Source organism: Oratosquilla oratoria, chromosome 6 (genome assembly GCF_046742065.1).
Source record: "Oratosquilla oratoria isolate Oo_2021 chromosome 6, ASM4674206v1, whole genome shotgun sequence".
Classification (NCBI taxonomy): domain Eukaryota; kingdom Metazoa; phylum Arthropoda; class Malacostraca; order Stomatopoda; family Squillidae; genus Oratosquilla; species Oratosquilla oratoria.
In genome coordinates, this window is record NC_134782.1 from 37,289,647 (window position 1) to 37,312,371 (window position 22,725).

The 22,725-nt window shown below is 37.3% G+C and overlaps 1 protein-coding gene across 1 annotated transcript in view; it reads right to left on the minus strand.

Annotated features, from left to right (window-relative positions):
- The window catches only part of PolA2 (DNA polymerase alpha subunit B), a 40,357-nt gene extending 19,773 nt beyond the window's left edge, over window positions 1-20,584 (minus strand). The window contains exons 1-2 of the mRNA XM_076186713.1: window positions 20,423-20,584; window positions 18,806-19,025 (exon numbers count right to left, since the gene is read on the minus strand). Of these exons, the coding sequence (XP_076042828.1) occupies window positions 18,806-19,025; window positions 20,423-20,501 (299 nt within the window). The 5' untranslated portion in view covers window positions 20,502-20,584. The remainder of the gene's footprint in view (window positions 1-18,805; window positions 19,026-20,422) is intronic.
- Window positions 20,585-22,725: the final 2,141 nt, after the last annotated feature.

Below are 22,725 nucleotides of genomic sequence, written 5' to 3' on the forward strand. Positions count from 1 at the left end.
AGAAAAAGGACTTAGAAATGTTTACCATAAACCAATTTCTGTCTGAAGACAAAGCAGTAAAAGAGCTTACAATAGCTGTAAAAAAGGCAAACATAAACATTCCTACAGGAAAAAATAAAAACATAACTATACACCTGGGATACCAATTATCAAAAAAATATAAATAAAAAGCAAGCTTAAACCTATATAACAAGAGAAAGAACTATTTAAAAAAATAAATATAGCCACCACAACATACATAAACAACTAACAGCAGAACTGGGAAAATGTACAAACTATGGATACGAAAACAGACAACAGACAAAAAATTGAGTATCTAAGGGGAAAAAAAATCTAAGACACAGACAATACAATAAACATTGAAAAATTCCCATGCAAAAGGCCCAGACTAGGTTTCAAAAATCTTAGCCCAAAAGCCTTGACATATATTTTCAATCATTCCTATATGTACAACACATCTAACAATCTGGAAAAAGGCCACATCTCAAAACCAAACAAATTTCCAGAATACTGAGCATACTATAGACTAATTTCACTATACTATCATATTGAAACTAACAAAACCAAGACAAAACTTCCCACCTACCATGACAAACATGGATTCAAGGAGGGTCAATCCACCACCAAACATCTCAAAAACATAATTCAAAAAATATTTTGAATTAACAAGCATCACCAGACATATACAGTATAAGGCACCTTATGAAGTCATTGATAGGAAATAGCTAACAAACTTCTTGGCTGGAAGCAAGTATAGACAAACCAAAAAACTAAAAGACTGTATAATGAAATCTCCCAAGGAGCAATATTCTCACTGGCACTAATAAACCTCTTCACAAATTATCAATGAATCAATCAATCCATTGCCCAAGGACCCTATTGCAGCAGACCCACTGCTTCCAGATAGTCTGCAACAGCCTTCAATCTGGCTCATTAATTCACTCAAGAAAGACATACTTTGTTGTATGGGTATGGTTCGGGCAGGGCAGTGTAAGACGTGTCTTCTGTAATCCATACGAGGGTTGCATCTGGAGCAATTTGTTTATACAATCAGGCCTATTTTGTGGTAGTACTGTCTTAGTACTTGATGGTGACCTGAACACAAGTATGCTAGTGTAGTTCTTGCTTTTCTTGGGAGGGATTTTTCTGTGGGGGGTGATGTCTGGGAGTTTTGGGTTGTCAACATTGAAAAAGTTTGTTTTGTAATCTGAGTGTGAACAAGGTTTTGAGTACATTGTTGCATTACAGGTGGTAGATTGTTGTAGATGTTTAAGTAATATGCTGCTGGTTTAATACTTTTAATGGGTTCACTGCTTGTTTAATACTTTTAATGGGTTCACTTGGTTGTGCTTGAGATGGGCAAGTGGAGTTGAGGGCTCTTTATAGAACTGTGTACATTTATTTTCATGTAGTGCTCTGTGGAGAGGATTTTGGATTTTGTGCAGGTGTTCTATTTGGGTGGTTTTGATGCATCCTATTATTATTCTTAGCATTTTACTTTGCATAGTTTGTAAGGTGTCTATTTGTTTTCCAGATTGTTGGGAAACCATGCTGCGATGGCATAGTCAAGTTTCTAGGGCCTTGTTTGTAGACTGTGACAACTTCCTTCTGCTGTTCATATTCTGTGGTTGCAACTGATGCTAGTATGTTGATTTTATCATTAGATCTTTACCTAATCCTTATCAGAGTAAAACTACAAAAGAAACAAATTCGTGGTGGATGGGAGTGAAATGGGTAGGAGTGGATGCATGCCTTGGCTGGCTACCTCCCTTACAGAGGGGAAGAAGATTTTGATATATACATATAGATAGACTTCCAGATCTTTGATATATGGGCTGAATAGCATGTAAATATCAAAAGTGAATTCTTTAGTTCTTTTTGAAAGAAAGAGTTTGGTAATTTAATTCTACTATTGGATATTTCTTTCATTCATGACTGTCTGGAGTGAGCAATGTTACTATTTCTGGGATGAGGTTCCTATTGTACCATTTCTGAGCCACTGTTTTAGTTTGTCTATGTTAACTTGGATGTTCATATCAGCTATCTAATAACCGCAATGCTTATTATTGTTAGGTCATCTGCATAATGAGTGCTTTGGTGTTATCTTCTGGAAAACACATACTATTACAAAAATATACAAAACAAAGCATTAAGAACAAAAACAAGATGCACTAAACCCAACCCAGTAGAACACTGATACAGAAACCAAAAATCTCCCACAGAATAATACATAAAAATTAAAGGCACACAGTTCTATTCAAGACACCTCAACCCAACCTATCCATCCCATTAAAAATCAAAAGCACAACCAACTGAATGTGACAAAAAACTAAACCAGCAGCATGTTACTCAAAATTCTACAACCTATTACTTGCACCATACAACACATACATACATATACCAAAGGCTATTTCCCCCTTACATAGGGGGTAGCCAAAAAGAAAAAGGCACAGAAACCACTCCCACCCATTCCATTCCCTACATATTCCACTCCCCTCCACCTTCCTCCCTCCCTCTTATCTTGGCACCTCCTGGATGATGGGTCATCCCTGCATCCTGTCCACTGCCCTGGGTCAGAAGCAGTGTCGCAAGACACAGCACATCCACAGCAAGGCCGCTTCATAAATTCGGCGACCGCCCTCTCCGTCCCCTCATCCAGACAAAGGAGAAGACAGGAAGAAATCCCTTCAGGCTGTGTCAAATTTTTTCTCATACATACTTCCTCACCCCCATCCCCCACCCACTCCCGCTCATGCATCACAGCATCATCCATAAACAACCCTTCTCCATTCACCCCTATCTTCTGTCCTCTCACGTCCTTCCTCAGCAGACATTCCTCTCTTTTGTAATGCCCCTTTTACCCCATTCATCCATCTCATCCTAGGATGCCCCCTCATATCCTCTCATCCTAGGATTCCTAGGATGCCCCCTCCTTCCACACCTCTTTTACTAATCTTTTCACTCATTCTTTCCATGTGTCCAAACCATCCTAATATTCTTTCATCAACCCTTATCTCCCAGCTCCCTTTCCACCCCTGTTCTCCTCACCTCCTCATTTCTCACTCTATCTAGCCTAGTAACCCCTATCATACTTCTCAGACATTTCATCTCAAACACATTCAATCTCTTTCTCTCTTCCTCTCTTATGTTCCATGTTTCTGCCCCGTACAGTGCTGTTGGCACAATCATACAACACATCCATACAAAAACACATTTGCAGATTAAAAAAAGTACTCCAAAATGAATCATATTCTATGATTTATTTTTCATTTCCTTGTCCACACAATGAAAAGCCACTGAAGTCTGTCAACAGTCTGTGTGCACATGTGCATGCAGGAACCAGAAGTAGAACCTCCAGGGGCTCAGCCCATTGAAGAAAAAAAAAGAGAAAAGTAAATTTCTATTAATGCTCTAGAATTTTCATTCATTTGTTGAGTAGATGCTAGCTAACTTGTTTTCTTGTAAAATTGTATAACTCTGTCTGGATCCCTAAAAATCTAGATATTTTCAAATCCATGGGCCTTGACTTAACTCTTACCTAACCAAATAAATGCGTATGTAAATAAAATATGTCATCCTAACTCAGTTCACAGCACTTTCCTTTTATGCATTGATGGCATAAATATTACCAAGATTTATTACAAATTATCATACAAAGAACATATTCAACACACAACACCTATCACCAAATATAGTACACAATACTGTAGTGCGTGTACCATTATTTTTTATTACAGGTATGTATTTCAAAGAAAACATGTGCTAAGTCACATATGCCAATGGTTTATCTTCAGCAAAGATTATTCAACTTTAAGAAGTGAAAAGAGTGGGACAGGTAGAAAGAAGGTGAAGGGTGCTAATGATCAGATGCTGATGAAAGTGAGGACTGAAGATGGGTTGATGAATTTAGAGGATTGAGAGAGGAGAATGACAGGGCCACAAGAAAAAAAAGGAGAAACAAAGAGAATTGAAAATTATGAGAAGCTGGTTAAGCACCTGGCTTAGATGGTTGACATGTGGTGTCTGATGAAAAAGAGGACAAATTATACCAGATTGGCTAGTGAGATTGTTTAATATGTACCTACAAGAGGACAGTGTGCTAGTGGACTGGAGGAGTGCATGTATAATTCTACTATGCAAGGGAAAAAGGTGATGGACAAATATGAATGTAATAGTTTTAGAGAGATCAGTTTGTCAAGTGCCATTGACAAAATGTATGGGAGGATATTGAGAGGATTAGGAGGGGAACAGAAAGAATAATCAGGGCATAGCAGTATGGGTTTAAGAAAAGATGCATAGAACAAATTTTTATAGCATGGCATCCATACAAGAAAACCTTGGCAAAGGGTTAGGATGCTTTTGGGGCTTTTATGGATTTTAGAAGTCATATGTTAGGGTTGAAATAAAAGCATTCTGAGACATACTACAGATGTATGCAATATAGGAAAGTCTGCTGAGAGCAGTCAGATTTTTTTTATGAGCAGTGAAACTTGTGTGACAGAAAAGAATGAAGAGAAAGAGAAACCTAAGATGAAGAAGAGGCTGCATTAGGGTTGTGCAATGTCACCACAGTTATTCAACATGAACATGGATGTTGTAGTGCAGGAAATAAATATGAGGATGCTAGGCAGGGGAATGAAGCTGATAAAGGAAACCAGAGAGTAGGAGAAGGTTGTTTTTTGCTAAAAACATTGCACCTGTAGCTCAGTGGAAGGAGAGACTGAACCAGTATGTGGCAGAGTTTGGGAGGGTATGTGAGATGATGAAGCAGGAAAAAATATGGAAAAGGTTAGATCATGATATGTAGAAGGGGTGATGGTTGCAGCAAGTTGGAGGGAAATTGGAGGTCATGAAATAAGATGACACACAGGAAACCTAAAGTTGGAGAAAATAAACTTCGAATAAAGAAGAATCCTATATTTCGGCTGTGGGTTTCCTGTGTGTCATTTACAAATGTGCTACTACATTTCTGTTTAGAAAATGAAATAAAATGTTTAAGAAGTATTGTGGGGTTTAAAAGGAAGAATAGTGATCAATGTGATGGTGAAGCAGACAACAGGAGGTGGAAAGAGCTGGTAGACAGGAAAGACCAACGAATGCTGGGTGCAACAGGAACATCTGATGAGCAGGGACAAGAGAGGCCAAGAGATAGGTGTATGAGGAGAGTGGTTGTCAATGGATGAGGGAATGACACAATGTCCCATTAGCCCAAACCATATATATATTCAGGGATGACCCATTATCCAGGAGGAGCCAAGATGAGAGAGAGGGAGGGGGGTGAATGGGAGTGGAGTATGTGGGGATGGAATGGGTGGGAGTGGATTTTATGCCTTTGTTATTTGGCTACCTCCATTGTATGGGGGAAAAGCCTTTGGGATATGCATTTATCTATTTACCAATAGGATTCTTCCCCCTTATAAGGATGGTAGCCAGCTGAGGCATGGATCCACCCCCAACCATAGCACTCCTATCCATCACCCATTTCTTTTTTATCTTAGTTTTTTTATGATGATGGGTCATCCTTGTCATCTGCCCATTGCACAAGTCAGAGGCAATGCAGCAAGACATAGAACATCCACTATGAAGCTAGGTAAGTTAAATTGGCGAGTAAGAGACACGACCCCATAAGTGTATGTTATAATTAATTACTATTAGGTAAATACTCACACACACATACAGTTTTCACAATGAAAGTGCACAAGATAGATTTAATTAAATCATGAAACTACAATCATACATGTCAGTCTTTCCCCTTTATAGGTGGGTGGCAGAGTAAAAATATGCACCCACCCTACACTCATCTAATACCCATGCTAGCATCTCACTGGTGATCCCTGTTTCCCTCAACACACCAATCAGGTCAATGGCAATAATACAGGAGGACAAAGCACCTCCACAGCAGGGCATGACAGCTAGAGTTGGTTTACCTCTACCACTTCAATAGCAACCTCCCCTCTTCATTCACTATAAAAAAAAAAAAAAAAAAATAGAAATAGAAATAAATAAATAAATAATAATAATAGAAAGATCTATCTATCTGGAGGTAGAATGTAGATTGAGAGATGCAAGTAAATGCCCCGGGGTATTAAAAAGTGTAATGAGAAATAGACATTTGGGAATGGATGCTAGGAGGATATTGCATGAAGGGGTGATTGTCTTGACAGCACTGTATGGGGCAAAAACATGGAACATAAGTCAGGACGAGTTTAAGTGTGTTTGAGATGAAATGTCTGAGGAATATGGTAGGGGTTACTAGGCTGGATCGAGTGAGAAATGAGGTGAGGAAGAGACCTAGGATGGAAAAGGTGTTGGGAAATAGGGCTTATGAAAAAAGAGTATTGGGATGGTTTGAACACATGGAAAGAATATGTGAAGAAAGATTAGATCATTAGTAAAAGAAATGTGGAAGGCAGAAGTGGATGAAGCAAACAGGAGGGGGCAACCGAGGATGAGATGGATGGATGGGGTAAAAGTGGCATTGAGAAAGAGGGTCTGTTGAAGAAGGGAGAAGACAGATGATAGGGGTGAGTGGAGAATGGTTGTATATGGATGATGCTGTGATGCATGGAAGGGTGTGGGTGGGGGATGGGGGGTTAGAGAGTAGTTATGTGTGAATAATATTTTGATGTATCCCAAAGGGTTTCCTCCCAGTCTTTTTTTTTCTGCATGAGGGGACAGAAAGGGAGGTTGCCAATTAAATGAAGCAGACTTGCTGTGGATGTGCTGTGCCTTGCTGCATTGCTTCTGACCCAGGGCAATGGGAGAGATGCAGGGATGATCTGTCATCCAGGAGGAGCCAAGAAAGGAGGGAGGGGTGGTGAATGGGAGTGGAGTGCATGGGGATGAAATTGGTGGGAGTGGAGTTATGCCTTTTGACTTTGGCTACCTCCCTCACAAGAGAGAAAAAGCCAATGGTATATTTATGTATGTTATATTTATACCATGGGCCTCTTCACCTCTATAAGATAGATAGCCATCCAAGGTATGCACCCACCTTTATCCATTCAACTTCCATCCATCATTTATTTATTTCCCTCTCATTTGATACAGCACATCCACAGCAGGGACAGCTGCTCCATTTAAAGTGACTCTCCCTTATTGTCCCCTCTTTGAAAAATAGAGAAGATCCATGTACCCATACAATCCTAGTAATCTTTCATCAGCCTATTGTGCCAGCTCTCCTTCTACCCCAGCTCTCCTCACCTCCTTATTTCTCACTATCCATATTCATAATCCCTAGTATATTTCTCTGACACTTATTCTCAAACACACATAAGAAATAACATATATATATCACCACCACTTTACATGTGTATACATACACACACACACACACACATCAATATCGTAAAATTTCTTGAAACCAGCGCCAACACCGTCGTTGTGCCCAAAAGAAGAGGATATACAACAAAAAGAAGGAAACCTGGTTAGTATTGAATGGGAGGGGAGAAATCGAGAGTGTCCGAAATGAAATCTCTGCAGTGCTAGTTAAATGCAATAAGATGTAATTAGCACCAAAAAAGTATGAAAGGAGTTTAAGTCAAATCTTAGAGATAGAGAGGGAAATGAGCAAAAATAGAAAATGGTGGGAGAATGAAATTATGGACTAAGGAAGGAAATTGTTGAACTAATGGATTGCTTAGCACAAGTTAACATTGAAATTTCCAACATAAGGACAACTAACTTGGATCTAAGAAATGAGATTAAGGAAATGAAAAATGATATAGGAGAGGTGAAGAGTGAAAATGATAAGAAGAAAATTAATGATACTACCAATAGCGACAACTTAAAGAAAAAGAGGTAAATAACAAAAGACAAGAAATGACTGAAAAAATCGAAGAGAACTTAGGTGAGGAAAGTATCCAAAAGATGGAAGGAAAATGGAAGGAAAACATAGAAAATAAAGAAATTGCCTTTAAAGAAATAGTCCAACAACAAATGCAGGAGAATGCAAAAGACACAATTATCCAAGTAATTAATGAAAAGGCAAATTGGGTCAGAGATGTATTGGATAGAATAAAATGTATTGTGGTATATGGACTAAAAGAAAAAAAAACATGGTCTGGCGAGGTACAAGAGAGAAAAAGAAGAAAAAGAAACAGCAATAGCAATCCTAAAAGAAATTCAGGATGGAGCACAGGATGTAGGGTAGGACGTTGACAATGTGTATAGAATTGGTCATTATTCTAAGGAAAGAAATTGACCCCTAAAGATCACAAATGGTAGTGGAAGACATATTTGAAAAAGTAGCTACGTTGTCAAGGAGTGAACATTACAATAAGATATGGATAAAAAGAGAAACGAGTATTGAGGAATTAATAAAAAGAGAAGACACTAAGAGATGAAGCTAAGGAAAAAACCGCGAAGAGAACGGAGGCCATAAGCAAGGAATTCTATTGGAGTGTAATCGACACGAGACTGAGAAAATGATACATCAGAATGGGCGAACCAAAGAAAGAAAAAAAGATGGAGATAGGAAAAAATTGAAAGTGGCGTATACTAACATCGATGGATTAATTTGAGGACTGAATGAATTTAATAATTACCTGTTAGAAGAAAAACCAGATATAATGAGAATTGTGGAGACTAAACTAAGGGGTGCAATACCACCCATCAATGTTGGACATGGACTACACAATTACTGGATTAAAAACAGAGACAAGAAACAGGGAGGAGGAATCATGTTCTTGGCAAAGAAAAACTTGAATGTGACAAAAACTGGGGAGGGCAAAGGTAAAGTAGAACTGATCATGATAAAAGTCGAAGACAAGGACATGAAAAGTAGAAAGTTTGTGGTGACTCATGTGCCCCAAAAACAAACGCTTGGAAAGAAAATGAGCATATGAAAATGCTAGAAGATAAAAGGCATTCATTAAATAAGATACTAATGGGCAGAGGTAACCTGGTAATTATGGAGGACTTTAATTGCAGAGAAATTTGTTGGGAGGACATGACAGTGAAAGGTGAAGACTTGTGGAATAATGTATTACTGGACATGACCATGGAATATGCAATGACTCAGTGGGCCAGTGAAAACACCTGATACAGAAATAATGAGGAGCTGTCGAGACTAGATTTAATATTTACAACTGAACCTGAAATTGTGGATAAAATCAAATATGAGACACCAATTGGAAAGAGAGACTGAGACTGAACTAGAGGAAGAAATATACATGGAGAGAAATGAAAAGTATAGGAAAGGAAGATTGATGTACAGCAAAACAGACTTTGCAAAACTAAAGAAATTCCTTCAGAATGCAAATTGGGAAAAATTTTAAATGGAAGAGACAAAAGTGGAAGCGAAATGGGATAGCTTGATCTATAATTACAATGAAGGGGTGAATAGGCACGTACCAAGACAGAAGCTAGAGAGAGTGTATATTAAATGCTGGTTCAAGAAAAGACGCAGAGGCAAAAGATAGAAGGGACAGAGCTTGGAAAAGATAAAAAACCTGGAAAATGGCAAGTATATATAAACTATAGAAATGAGTATGTAAAAGTGCGAAGAGAGGAAAAAAGGAACCATGAAAAGGACATTATAGATAAATGCAAAGAGCAACCCAAGCTATTCTATCAATATGTGAACGGTAAACTTAAAAATAAACAGGAAATGGTGAAACTACGCCAAGGAAATATAGAATACACAGAAGAATTAGAAATGGCCGAAGTCATGAATAATCACTTCAAGTCAGTTTTCACTAGATATTGGGACAAGGGAAATGAAATGCGATCTCCCCCCATGTGAGAGATAATAATAACACAAAAAGAAATAATGGAACATCTATCAAACCTTGACGTCAGGAAATCACATGGCCCAGACGGAATTGCAAATTGGATTCTAAAAGAATGCAAAGAGGAACTAATAGACAAAATACATAACATAATAAGTTGCTCACTTAAAGAAGGAAAAATACAAAAGACTGGAAAAATGCTAACACTGTACCAATATATAAAGGAGGAAACTAGGAAGAACTAACAACCACTATAGCCAAAATTTTGGAGAAAATCATCAAGAATAGATGGGCAAAACACCTGGAAGAAAATAATATAATAAACTCAAGACAATTTCGGTTCAGACAAGGAAGATCATGTACCACAAACTTATTATGCTCTTACTCAAGATTAATAGATATAGTGCAAGAAAGGAATGGATGGGCTGATTGTGCCTTCCTGGACTTACGAACAGCTTTTGACAAGGTACCACACAAAAAATTATTAAAAAAAAAAAAAAGGAACATATAGGAGGGATACAAGGGAACCTACTAAAATGGATGGTGGACTTCCTGATTGATAGAAAGATGAGAGTAGTGCTCAGAGAAAAATATTCAGGTTGGAAAGAGGTGATCAGTGGAGTTCTGCAAGGATTTGTATTGGCTCCAATAATGTTTGCTACTTATGTGAATGACATGGATGATGATGTGCAATGTTAACATGAGCTTCTTTGCAGACAACTCTAAATTGTCAAGGGAAGTAAAAACTGAAAAGGTTTACGAATCACTAAAGGAAGACCTGAATAAGGTATGGAACTGGAATCCGAAATGGGAAGTGGACTTCAATATTAAGTGTAGCATAATGGAGTTTGGAAAAAGTAAAAATAGAATATCAGGACAATATAAAATTGGAACTAAGGAGGTAAAGAAAGTGGGATCCAAAAAAAGATTTGGATGTAATTATCTCAAATAACTTGTCTTATGATAACAGATAAACAAAATTGTCGGAGAATCCTATAACTTGCTAAGATCAATAAAAGTGGCATTTACATATTTGGATGAAGAAATTATTAAAAAAATATTGGTCACACTGATAAGGCCTAGACTAGAATATGTGGTGACATTGTGGTCACCCAGTACCAAAAAGAATATAAAGAAAATAAAAAGAATCCAGAGAGCAGTCACAAAAATGGCCCCATGCACTTGCAAACTTGTCACATGAGGAGAGAGTGGCTAAACTGGAGTTACCGACTCTGGAGCAAAGAAGAGAGGCGACCTACAGAATCATTAAAGGCAAAGAAATACTCAATAGAGAGGACTTGTTCAACTGGGACAAGAGAAACACAAGAGGACATGGAAAGAAAATAAAAAAACATAAGTTATAGAAGAGATCTGAAGAAAAACAGTTTTCCACATTGAGTGGTGGACACTAGGAACAAACTGGATGAAAAAATAGTGTGCGCAAAAACCACTCAGGAGTTTAAGAGCAAACTAGACACTGCGAGATACAAAGGTGGGACACCATGAGCATAGCTTCCCTTCCCGTAAAATACAACAAGGTAAATACACACACACAAGTAGAATTCAACATCAAGAAGTCCAGTATAATTGAATTTGGAAAAAGCAAGAAGAGAATAACAGGACAGTATAAAATTGATGAAAAAGAGGTAAAGAAAGTGAATTCTGAAAGGAACCTAGAAGTAATTATCACCAAAGACATGTCGCCAGATAAACATATAAATAAAATAGTCTGAGAAATATACAATTTGTTGAGATCAATAAAGGTGGCCTTTAAATACCTGGATAAGGAAATGATCAAGAAAATATTACAAACACTAATAAGGCCAAAACTGGAATATGCAGCGCTGGTATGGTCACCCAGTACAAAAAAGAATATAAGAAAATTTGAAAGAATACAAAGAGCAACAACAAAGTTGGTCCCAACATTTCCAAACCTTACATATGAACAAAGACTGGCCGAACTGGAATTGCCAACCCTGGAACAAAGAAGAGAACAAGAGGACATAATAACCATCTACAGAATTATAAAAGGAAAAGAATGCCTTGATAGAAAAGGACCTATTAAAACAGGACAGAGGAAAAACAAGAGGACATGCAATGAAACTCAAAAAGGATAACTATAGAAGAGACTTGAAAAAGAACAGCTTCCCACACAGAGTGATAGATATATGGAACAAATTGGATGAAGAAATAGTGTGTGCAAACACAATACAATAATTTAAGAACAAACTTGATCTTGCGAGATACAAAAATGGGTCACCACGAGCATAGCTCCCCTTCCCGTATAATACAACTAGATAAATACACACAAACAAACACACCGAACAGGCACAGAACAACTACATTCTTACAGAATGGACAAGACGATGTATTTCCATATACCTTATAAACAAGTACAAAGGTGTCCTGAAAAGGTTTACATTAGTGTGTGGGCTGCCGACCTGACCAAAGCTGATCTTCTCACTGCCCCAACTCCCCCTCCCCCACTTCTAAGAATATAAGCTCAGGTCAGGTCAGCAGACCACACACGAATGTAAGCCTTTCTATGTCACCTTTGTACTTGTTTATAAGGTATACGGAAACGTGTTGACTTGTCCATTCTGTGATTTATTATTTTGAGAATGACTCCTTGAAGTCGAAATGTCAACTTGTGAGAAATTAAAATGGATAACTTTGGACAACTCATTTATGCTCATCCTCCTAGAGTCAAAACTATAGTGAGGGGAATTGAAAACATTAGAAAATTAATAATTGTGATAATGCTGTGGTGTTTAACTCATATATATATATATATATATATATATATATATATATATATATATATATATATATATATATATATATGTATGTATGTATGTATATATATATATAGAGCTATTCATGACCCTGCACATTGAGACTTTTCTCATGGAACCTAGCTACTGTGTATTTACAATTCTCCTACCTATCCATAAGGGCTATGTATCTCTGAGCTAGTACTTTGAACCTTAATTATTTTTTCCTAATTTAAAGCTTAAAAATTATTACATTTTAATTTTTAAATGCATTTACTGATTAAAAATGAGCAAAAGAACAATATAAAGTACATAACCTAATATTGAATTTATATATCAATGATAAAATGTGGTGTGGGATTCCAGTATCTCCAGCATCAATGTTTCTAGCCATGCTATTAGTTGGTGATTTGTGAGTACCCAATCCAGGTGCACGATTCAATAAATTTTTCATTATTGCCGAGTACAGGTCTATTTAACTATATCATTAGAATCTATTATTATGTTTAAAAAATAACTATTCAAAAAATATTAAGATTGATCTAAATCATAAAATTATATAAAAGGATTAAAACAAGGTTCATCGTACACTCATACCTCGATTTAACAGACCTCACTTTAACGGATTTCGGATGCAACGGACAAAATCTGTAGCTTCCGGAACGTCCAGAGTGACCGGACGCGGTCCGATGTTTCCGCAGTTGACCGCCAGATGACTTATGGTCGCTTTGTTTACAACTGTGCCAGAACATGTGGAGCTGTTTGGTCCGTGTTTTTCGACCTTTTTGCCCCTGTTTTGTGTGTTTGTGAAATAATTCAACAGTTCTTTTAACCATGGCACCTGTACATCCGGTAGAAAAGAGGAAAAGAGTCAATTTAACAGTATCACAGAAGCTTGAGTTGATTAAAAAGTTGGAGAGCGGAGTGTCGGTGAAGCAGGTGTGTGATGAATTTGGAGTAAAGAAACAAACTGTGTCTGATATTCGTAAACAAAAGGAACAACTTACCCAATATTCGCTGAAGTATTCGGTTGATGAAAATTTTGGACTTGGTACTCTTGGGGTGAAAATTTTGGGCCAGATCCCAGGTATTTACACTAACAGATTGGATAATGTGCTTAAGTAAAAGTACCGTACTGTATTCATTCATTTTTTCGTAATGTAATCGTTGAAATACAGTAGTATCGGAAACTTCGGACAATCGGGTATATCGGACCGGTGTTCCCCCCTTTTAGTCCGTTAAATCGAGGCATGAGTGTATTAAAAAGGGTATTCTATGGCATTTTTAAGGGGCATGTCTATTGTCTGTGATTTTTCACTATTCCCAAGGGGTCCTGAAACCCTAAACCAGGGATGCACTGTATATACATACAGGTAAACGTCGACTTACGATGGCCGCGACTTACGATTGTTCGACTTTACGATGACGACGACGACGACGACGATATGATAATTTAACCCCTTCCATACGGTGCCGCACACGTAGGTGTCATGAGGAGCAAGTGGATTCGCGACGCTGCCATATCGGCGTCTTGATTATATTTATTGTAGTCGCCCCTGTGTTTTTACATTCTCTCAAATGTGCCTTGAATCCCATTCTCTGTGGTTTTCAAAATTCGCGGGTGAAAGAGAGAACGATCGATATAAGCGGTGACTATATTTTATGATGCGAGTATTATTACGTCACGTCGTACGGCTGGCATTGGCTGCTGCCCGCGAGATTTAAGTTCCGTACTGAAAATACATATTATAGTGTTTGAATATGGTAAAAAGGATAAAAATAATTAAATACACTACTGTACATGTTTAATAGGCTATATTCAGTATCTCTGGTGGTTAATATACAGGTAGGCTAGGTACAGTGACCACGGAACAGTGATACATAAATTGGGGATCGACTTACGATGAAATCGTCTTACGATGGCTCTATCGAAACCTAATGCCATCGTAAGTCGACGTTTACCTGTATATATATATATATATATATATATATATATATATATATATATATATATATATATATACATATGTATATATATATATATATATAAATATATACACATATATATATACACATATATATATGAGGAAGGAGGAAGAGAGAGACACGGGTCTAGGGCCAAATTTATTCCTGACTGGTTTCGCTTACAGCTCCTTCAGAAGCTGTAAATGAAACTGGCCAGGAATAAACTCGGCCCTAGACCAATGTCTTTCTCTTCCTCCTTCCTCAAACCCGTCACAATGTGTCAACATATATATATATATATATGTGTGTATATATATATATATATATATATATATACATATATTTATATATATATTTATATATATATATATATATATATATATATATATAATGTTGAGGTATTATGACAGGTTGGTGAAGGTGGGTGAGGAAGACATAAATCAGAATCCAAGTTTATTTCTGACTAGTTTCACACAAATTGGTTTCTTCAGAGAAATACTGTAACATTATTTCTCTGAAGAAGCCTATTTGTGCAAAACTAGTCAGAAATAAACTTGGATTCTAATTTATGTCTTCCTCACCCACCTTCACCATATATATATGGCATTTTTAAGGGGCATGTGGAGTGGATGGAGGTGTCCTCAAGGATAATGTGGATGAAGGTGAAACTGGGGAAGGAGATGTGGGTCTTTGTAAGTGCATATGGGCCTGGCAGTGAGAAGAGTGTAGAAGAAAGGGAGGCCTTTTGGATAGATCTAAATGAGTGCATAGAGGATTTGGGAAGAAATGTCAATGTGATAGTACTGGGACAGCTTAACCCCTTCCATACGGTGCCGCACACGTAGGCGTCATGGGGAGCGAGTGTATTCGCGAGGCTGCCATATCGGCGTCTTGATTATATATATTGTAGTCGCCCCTCCATAATGACATTCTTTCTAATTCTTTTGTAATCGCATTTTCTATGGTTATCAGAATTCACGGGTGAAGAGAGAACGATCAATATAAGCGGTGACTATATCTTATGATGCGAGTATTATTACGACACGTCGTACGGCTGGCATTGGCTGCTGCCACCGAGATCTAAGTCCATGACGCCTACGTGTGCGGCACCGTATGGAAGGGGTTAATGCTAGGGTAGGAAATTTGATGGAGTGGTTTGGAAATGTGGAGTTCCAGGAAAGAATCGTAGTGGAGAGTTGATGGTGGAGATGTGTCTCGATAGTTGGTGATAGCAAATACACTGTTTAGGAAGAAAGTCAAGCATAAGTACACATGGGAGAGGGTGGTGGAGGGAAGGGTGGTAGATAGAGCGCTAATGGATTATGTAGTGGTAAATAGGATTATGATAGGAAGAGTTACTTCCACCTCCACTCCACCCTTTCCAACCACATTCGCACCCAAGTATCTAAAACTATCCACTTCCTCCAGTTGCTCTCCCTTAATGCTCACTTCCAGTCTGCTGCCATTTTCACCCTTGTACATCTCATCACCTTACTTTTACCCCCATTTATCATCAGCTTTCTTCTTTCAAACACTCTCCCAAACTGTCACCAACTTCCTCAATCCCTCCTCTGATCCTGCTACAAGCAGTGTCGTCCACAAACAGCAACTGGTTCACCTCCCACTTTTCTCCATTTTCTTTAAACATCTCCAATCCCTGACCCACCACCCTTGCATTTACCTCTCGCACCATCCCATCCATGTATAAGTTGAACAGCCAGGGTGACGTAACACATCTCTGACGAAGTCCCACCTTTACCTCAAACCACTCACTCTCTCCATTTCTAATCCTGACACATGCTCTACAACTCTCATAAAGTCTCCTGACAGCTCTTAGAAGCTTTCCTCCTATCCCGTATATCTGCAAGACCTCCCACAGTGCTTTCCTGTCAACCCTGTCATAAGTCTTTTCCAGATCCATAAAAGCCCAAAAAACATCCTTACCTTTTCCTATAGCTTTCTCACATATCTGTCTTACCACAAAAATCTGATCTATGCAACCTCTACTTGTCCTAAGTCTACACTGCTCCTCGCCAATCACTCCCTCTGTTCTTCTCCTAATCCTCTCAATCAAGATCCTCCCATAAGCCTTCCCAACTACACTTAACAAGCTAATCCCTCTGAAACTACTAAACTCACACTTGTCCCCTTTTCCCTTGTATATATATATATATGTATATATATATATATATATATATATATATATATATATATATATATATATATATATATATATATATATATATACAGGTAGTCGTCGACTTACGACCTATGCGACTTACGACTGATCGACTTTACGACCACGAGATGGTGCAATAATATCTAACATTTAATAGAGTAATAGAATTGCAATGTTATGCCTGGCAGTGCAGTACATTACTCCGCACGCTGCGAGACGCGAGTACGATAGTTTTCGCAGGCTGCCGGCAGTGTCAGCATCCCAGCCAGCTAAATATTCTTTCATTTTGTTTGTTTGAAGTAAAATGTTTCCTAATTTTGCATTGCATTTTGTATGTTTTGCAATTAATAAAATATAACAAACTTTTTATGCCTAGGCTAGTTTGTTGTCGATAACAATATGTTCAGTACAGTACTTAAACGAAAAGAATGTGTTTTGTTGAAATAAAAAAAATCCTAATTTTGCCTTACATTTTGTGTTTTCATGTTTTGCAATCAATAAAATGTAACAGTATTTTTTTATGCCTAGTCTGTTGTCGATGACAAAATGTTCGGCACAGCATTTTGTATTTTTATGTTTTGCGATTAATAAAATGTAACAGTAAACTTTGTTTATGCCTAGTCTGTTGTCGATAACAATATTTTCGGTACAGTACGTAAACGAAAAGAATGTGTTTCGAAATATTTTTTTCCTAATTTTGCTTTACAATGATTTTAATGTAACCAACAAAAAAGGATTTGTAGGTCAAAGATGACAGGACTTTATTCAGTATGCGTAGGCCTAGGCTACATTTCCTAACGAAAATGATAAAAAGTTAATGAATATTAAACAACGCAGCTCAAAGATAACAAGATATTATTCAGTATGCATACGTTTCCTAAAGAAAGTCTGATGGTAAAATAATACAAAGGTTAACAAATACAGTGTTAAATATCATAGGTCAAAGATGATAGGATTTTATTCAATATGCTTAGGCCTAGGCTACGTTTCCCAAAGAAAATCAGATGAAATTATAAAAAGGTTAAAAATACTATACAACATAGTTCAAAGATGCCAAGATTATTTCAGTATGCTAAATATACAATATATAAAATATATAAAATATATATATATATATATATATATATATATATATATATATATACTATATAAAGGGTAATATATACTGTATATATATATAGACCGACTTGCGTCCAGATCGACTTACGACCTGTCTGTCGGAACCGAACTCGGTCGTAAGTCGACGATTACCTGTATATATATATATATATATATATATATATATATATATATATATATATATATATATATATATATATATATATATCACTTAGACAAAATGTTGTAGCACATTTGTAAATAATAGTCACGAAGAACCCACAGTCAGAATAAAAGGAAACTTTAGGAGAAAGTGTAACTTCTATATTTCGGCTAATAGCTATAGCCCTCTCCAGGAGAGTACTTTCCTGAAGAGAGCTATAGCTATTACCCGAAATATAGAGGTTAAATTTTCTTCTAAAGTTTCCTTTTATTCTGACCGTGGGTTCTTCTTGATTAATATATATATATATATACACATACACACACACACACACATACATATTTGCAGTGTTGCATTGGTTGTTTAACTAGGTAAAGAGTCTGGTCATTAAAATACCATAACATTCCACAGGGATCAATGATGGGTACCTGCATATGGTAGTCCTGCAAGATAGACAGCAAAGCTGCCCATTTTCAAAACCCATTCACATCCTCACCTCCATCAGGAGGTGCAGTACTGAGGAGTTGACACTCAGTCTCTGGACTAGGCCCAAGATCTATTCACTTTAACTGTATTTATGAGGAGCCAAGATAAGAGGGAGGAGGGGGGTGGATGGGAGTGGAGTATGTAGGGATGGAACAGGTGGGAGTGGATTTTATGCCTTTGTTTTTTTGTTATCTCATTTGTAATGGGGAAAAAGCCTTTGATATATGTATGTATTTATTACAATTTTTCATATATGGGGAGCTGCTAACCAGTGACTACTCTCCTTTTCTTACCCCTTTCAGCCAGTGACACTGAGGCAACAAGAATTAGAAATATTAGTGTATTTTCAAAAATAAATTTCTATATGTTACAAACCTAAATTCATAAACAAAAATTCACAAAAGGATACTACTCATCAATTGTTGATGCATCATACATTTTGAACACTTGAGCATCAATATCTGCTGGTTTCACTTTGGTCTTCTTGTTTTGTTTGGCCAACTCCTCCCTCTCAAAGTGTTGCAAACCATCCATGGTAACGCCCTCATAACTATTCTTGTTGGCAAAGCCCAACCAACAAGCAGCAATTTGTTCACCAGTGACATCGTACTTGCTGCACAAATCAACACCTGAAATGATGTTATACTGTGTAAATATAAAAGAAAGTAAAAATAAATAAATATATAAAGAGATAAACTTAGGACAATGAGGTTAGCAAGTGAGAAACAAGTACTTACTAGATGGACTTAGAATACACAGAAATGTTAATGAAAATGTGAGTATATAATAATTACACTAGTCTTTTCAATGTATTAGTATGCCCACTCTTCACTACTATGTGGTGGTGACTCCAGACTATTAGGAAATATCAAAGTTAAAATATGCAATGCATATTCATGTGGACAAATGACAGGTTAGAAAACCGCATTTACAGAATGAAAAGTATTTGAAAACAAACCTTGAACTATGCAGAAACAGACACTGTTTTTTCGTATTTGTACACAAGACCTTGTGGAGCCCTCCCACTCCTAATCAAGCTCTCTGTCAATATAGTCCACCCATTTTATTGACTAAAACACTATAATTGAGTTGCCTTTTTCTCTTCAATCCTTTAGGGGAAAGGTTGAAAGGTGTTTGAAAATAGGCAGCTCCAATGTCCATCTTGCAGGACCACCACAACCAGTACCCATCACTGGTACCTTAAAATCATTAGAGCAAGATCATAGGAAGAGGTAGAAATGGAGATGTAACCAAGGGGAGGTTAAAAGAATATGAACGACTTGATTAAAGACTTCTTAATCATACAAAAAGGGAAGAATTGTAAAGAAGAGAGGGATTTGAGATATAAAGCCTATATCTATATAGTCGAAAGAAAGTAAGTAGAATATTGGGTGATTACTCGAAAACTGTTTTAAAAAGTATAGATTATAAAAGTAAGTTAGATGAGATGCCATAACAAGAATGAAAGATCCTAAGTTTTGAAAAGTTAATTCACAAGGATCTTGGTGAGTGTTGACTACACCCTGATTGCATCGGCATTTCCTGAATTAAAGGAAAACTTGTCAATCCAGGCAGAACAAGACTTCAGGTACAATAAATGACTAACGATCTATTTGATCACCAAAAGCTTAAATTATGTTAGTGTGTATATACAATAGATTAATTATTATTCATTCACTTTGTCATTTTTAGCTCGGGAGGTGGAGGGAGAGGGCCAAATTATGTTGTCTGATTAGACCATTATTATTATATGATTATTATTATACTCCAGGAGTCCCTAAAAATATTTCGTTGGGCTGTGTTTGGGGAAAAAGAATTCACATACATGATACTAGTTGACTATTCACATACAGCGTTATCATTATAACTACAGTATCACTGCAACAATTCGTAGAACCTACTACGATAAACTAGTGATGAACATTGCAGGCCTGTATAATCCCAGAACAGATTAGGTTTTCAAGATGTGCTCCCCATCATATGAACCTTCAGAACACTTTTGTGAAATGTATAATATTGTACTTACACATTCCTACTAAGGCGTCATCGTTTAGGCTAACACCAAACGTCTCGAAATCTTCAATAATTTCTTCAGCCTGAGCCATTGTTATGTGTTTCTTAGTTAGAGTTACTTTTTGTGTTTACATTCACGAGCTTAATTCCCGCGTTTTTAAGAACTGCGTTCTCACCACATATTACTGAAGAGTAATCGAGTATAAAAACTACTACTATATAAAAGATTAATTATGAGAAATATTTTTGAAGTGCAGATAAATACTTGTTATTGTAATATAAATCTTAAAAAGTATATATTTTGAGAAAATAAAACATAAGTTAGTATCAACATAACTATTTTTTATAATTTCTGCGTATCTCCCTTGACTGTTAGACTATTTTACAAATAGTTTACCCGTACCCCAACGGGATAGTGATTGCCAGTTGCATTTGTCCTGTATCAGGAAGATTTCGGCCAGTGCCTCAGGGTCGTCACTTCCCTCTAACTGAAATTATGAAGTCAACAGAGTTTAGTAAACATTTGAACGGAAGCTCTGCCTATTATATTTCAGATGAATAAATTCATACGACTCGAAATATTAATATTGATACAGGTAGATGCTTGCCGAATATGATAATATTAGGATTTTATTTACCTTGTCTCATACAAAATCCATATCTTTCCCCTCCCTTTAGGTTAGTGTAATGTGGAGGCAAGTCGCATACGGGGTCGACACGTACAGTCGCTCCCGAGGGAAAAAATTACATAATATATACATATACATATAGAATTAAATTTGACCGCTGCTTGTGCAAGAATAAGCTTCTTGTTGAAGGATTCAACCTTTCTAATAGTGCTTCTTTGTTCTTCATGAAGTCGGAATAAAAGATTGCCGAAGTTCATATTGTGTATTATACGACGTTTCGCCCTTCTTAGAGCATTTTCAAGTACATTTAAATGGTAATAGAAACAATTTATATATATGACAATAGGTGAACTGGGAAAGCTTATACAAAATAGTGAAGAAAGATCAAAGATCTTATGTGGGAATTACGTCCGTGGCACTCCGTGGGGTGCTGGGAGGGTCAGTTGTCCACCCAGTGAAGCTAGAGCCACGGAGGTTGTACCTCCCTGTACATTTATGGATGGAGCCTTCTCTCGAATATGGAGGGCCTCCAGGATCTCCAGACGATGAAAGTTATGTGCGGAGTCGATGATCTTTGTATTTTCCACCAGGATCTTTCTAGTCAGGGAGGAGTTATGTTTTTCCGAAAAAATGTTTCTTCGGGGCACCAGCTTGTAGATGGCACGTTAATCTTCTGGAGAGAGAAGTGGTCGTCATTCCTATGTAAGATACAGAACGAAGCTTACAGTCTTCGTGCGGGCAGATGAACTCATAGATGACATTACTCCTCCGTAGTGGTTTGCGAAATAACCCGACCCGTAACCTCAACCCACTACGGAGGAGTAATGTCATCTATGAGTTCATCTGCCCGCACGAAGACTGTAAGCTTCGTCCTGTATCTTACATAGGAATGACGACCACTTCTCTCTCCAGAAGATTAACGTGCCATCTACAAGCTGGTGCCCCGAAGAAACATTTTTCTGAAAAACATAACTCCTCCCTGACTAGAAAGATCCTGGTGGAAAATACAAAGATCATCGACTCCGCACATAACTTTCATCGTCTGGAGATCCTGGAGGCCCTCCATATTCGAGAGAAGGCTCCATCCATAAATGTACAGGGAGGTACAACCTCCGTGGCTCTAGCTTCACTGGGTGGACAACTGACCCTCCCAGCACCCCACGGAGTGCCACGGACGTAATTCCCACATAAGATCTTTGATCTTTCTTCACTATTTTGTATAAGCTTTCCCAGTTCACCTATTGTCATATATATAAATTGTTTCTATTACCATTTAAATGTACTTGAAAATGCTCTAAGAAGGGCGAAACGTCGTATAATACACAATATGAACTTCGGCAATCTTTTATTCCGACTTCATGAAGAACAAAGAAGCACTATTAGAAAGGTTGAATCCTTCAACAAGAAGCTTATTCTTGCACAAGCAGTGGTCAAATTTAATTCTATATGTATTAAGGAAGATCTGCTACCTACCTTTACGAATACACACACACACACACACACACCCTCTCCTCATCAGGTCTCTGAACCATTTAAAAGGGCAGAGGTCACGGGTAATCCGCTAATCTCCTCACACCTGCATAGGAGAAGGTCGCCCCGGGTTTAATATGTAGCCGCTCGCCATCCTTTTCACCTAAGGCAAGAAGTAGTTTTTAATATTATTATCATTATTATTATTAATAATATT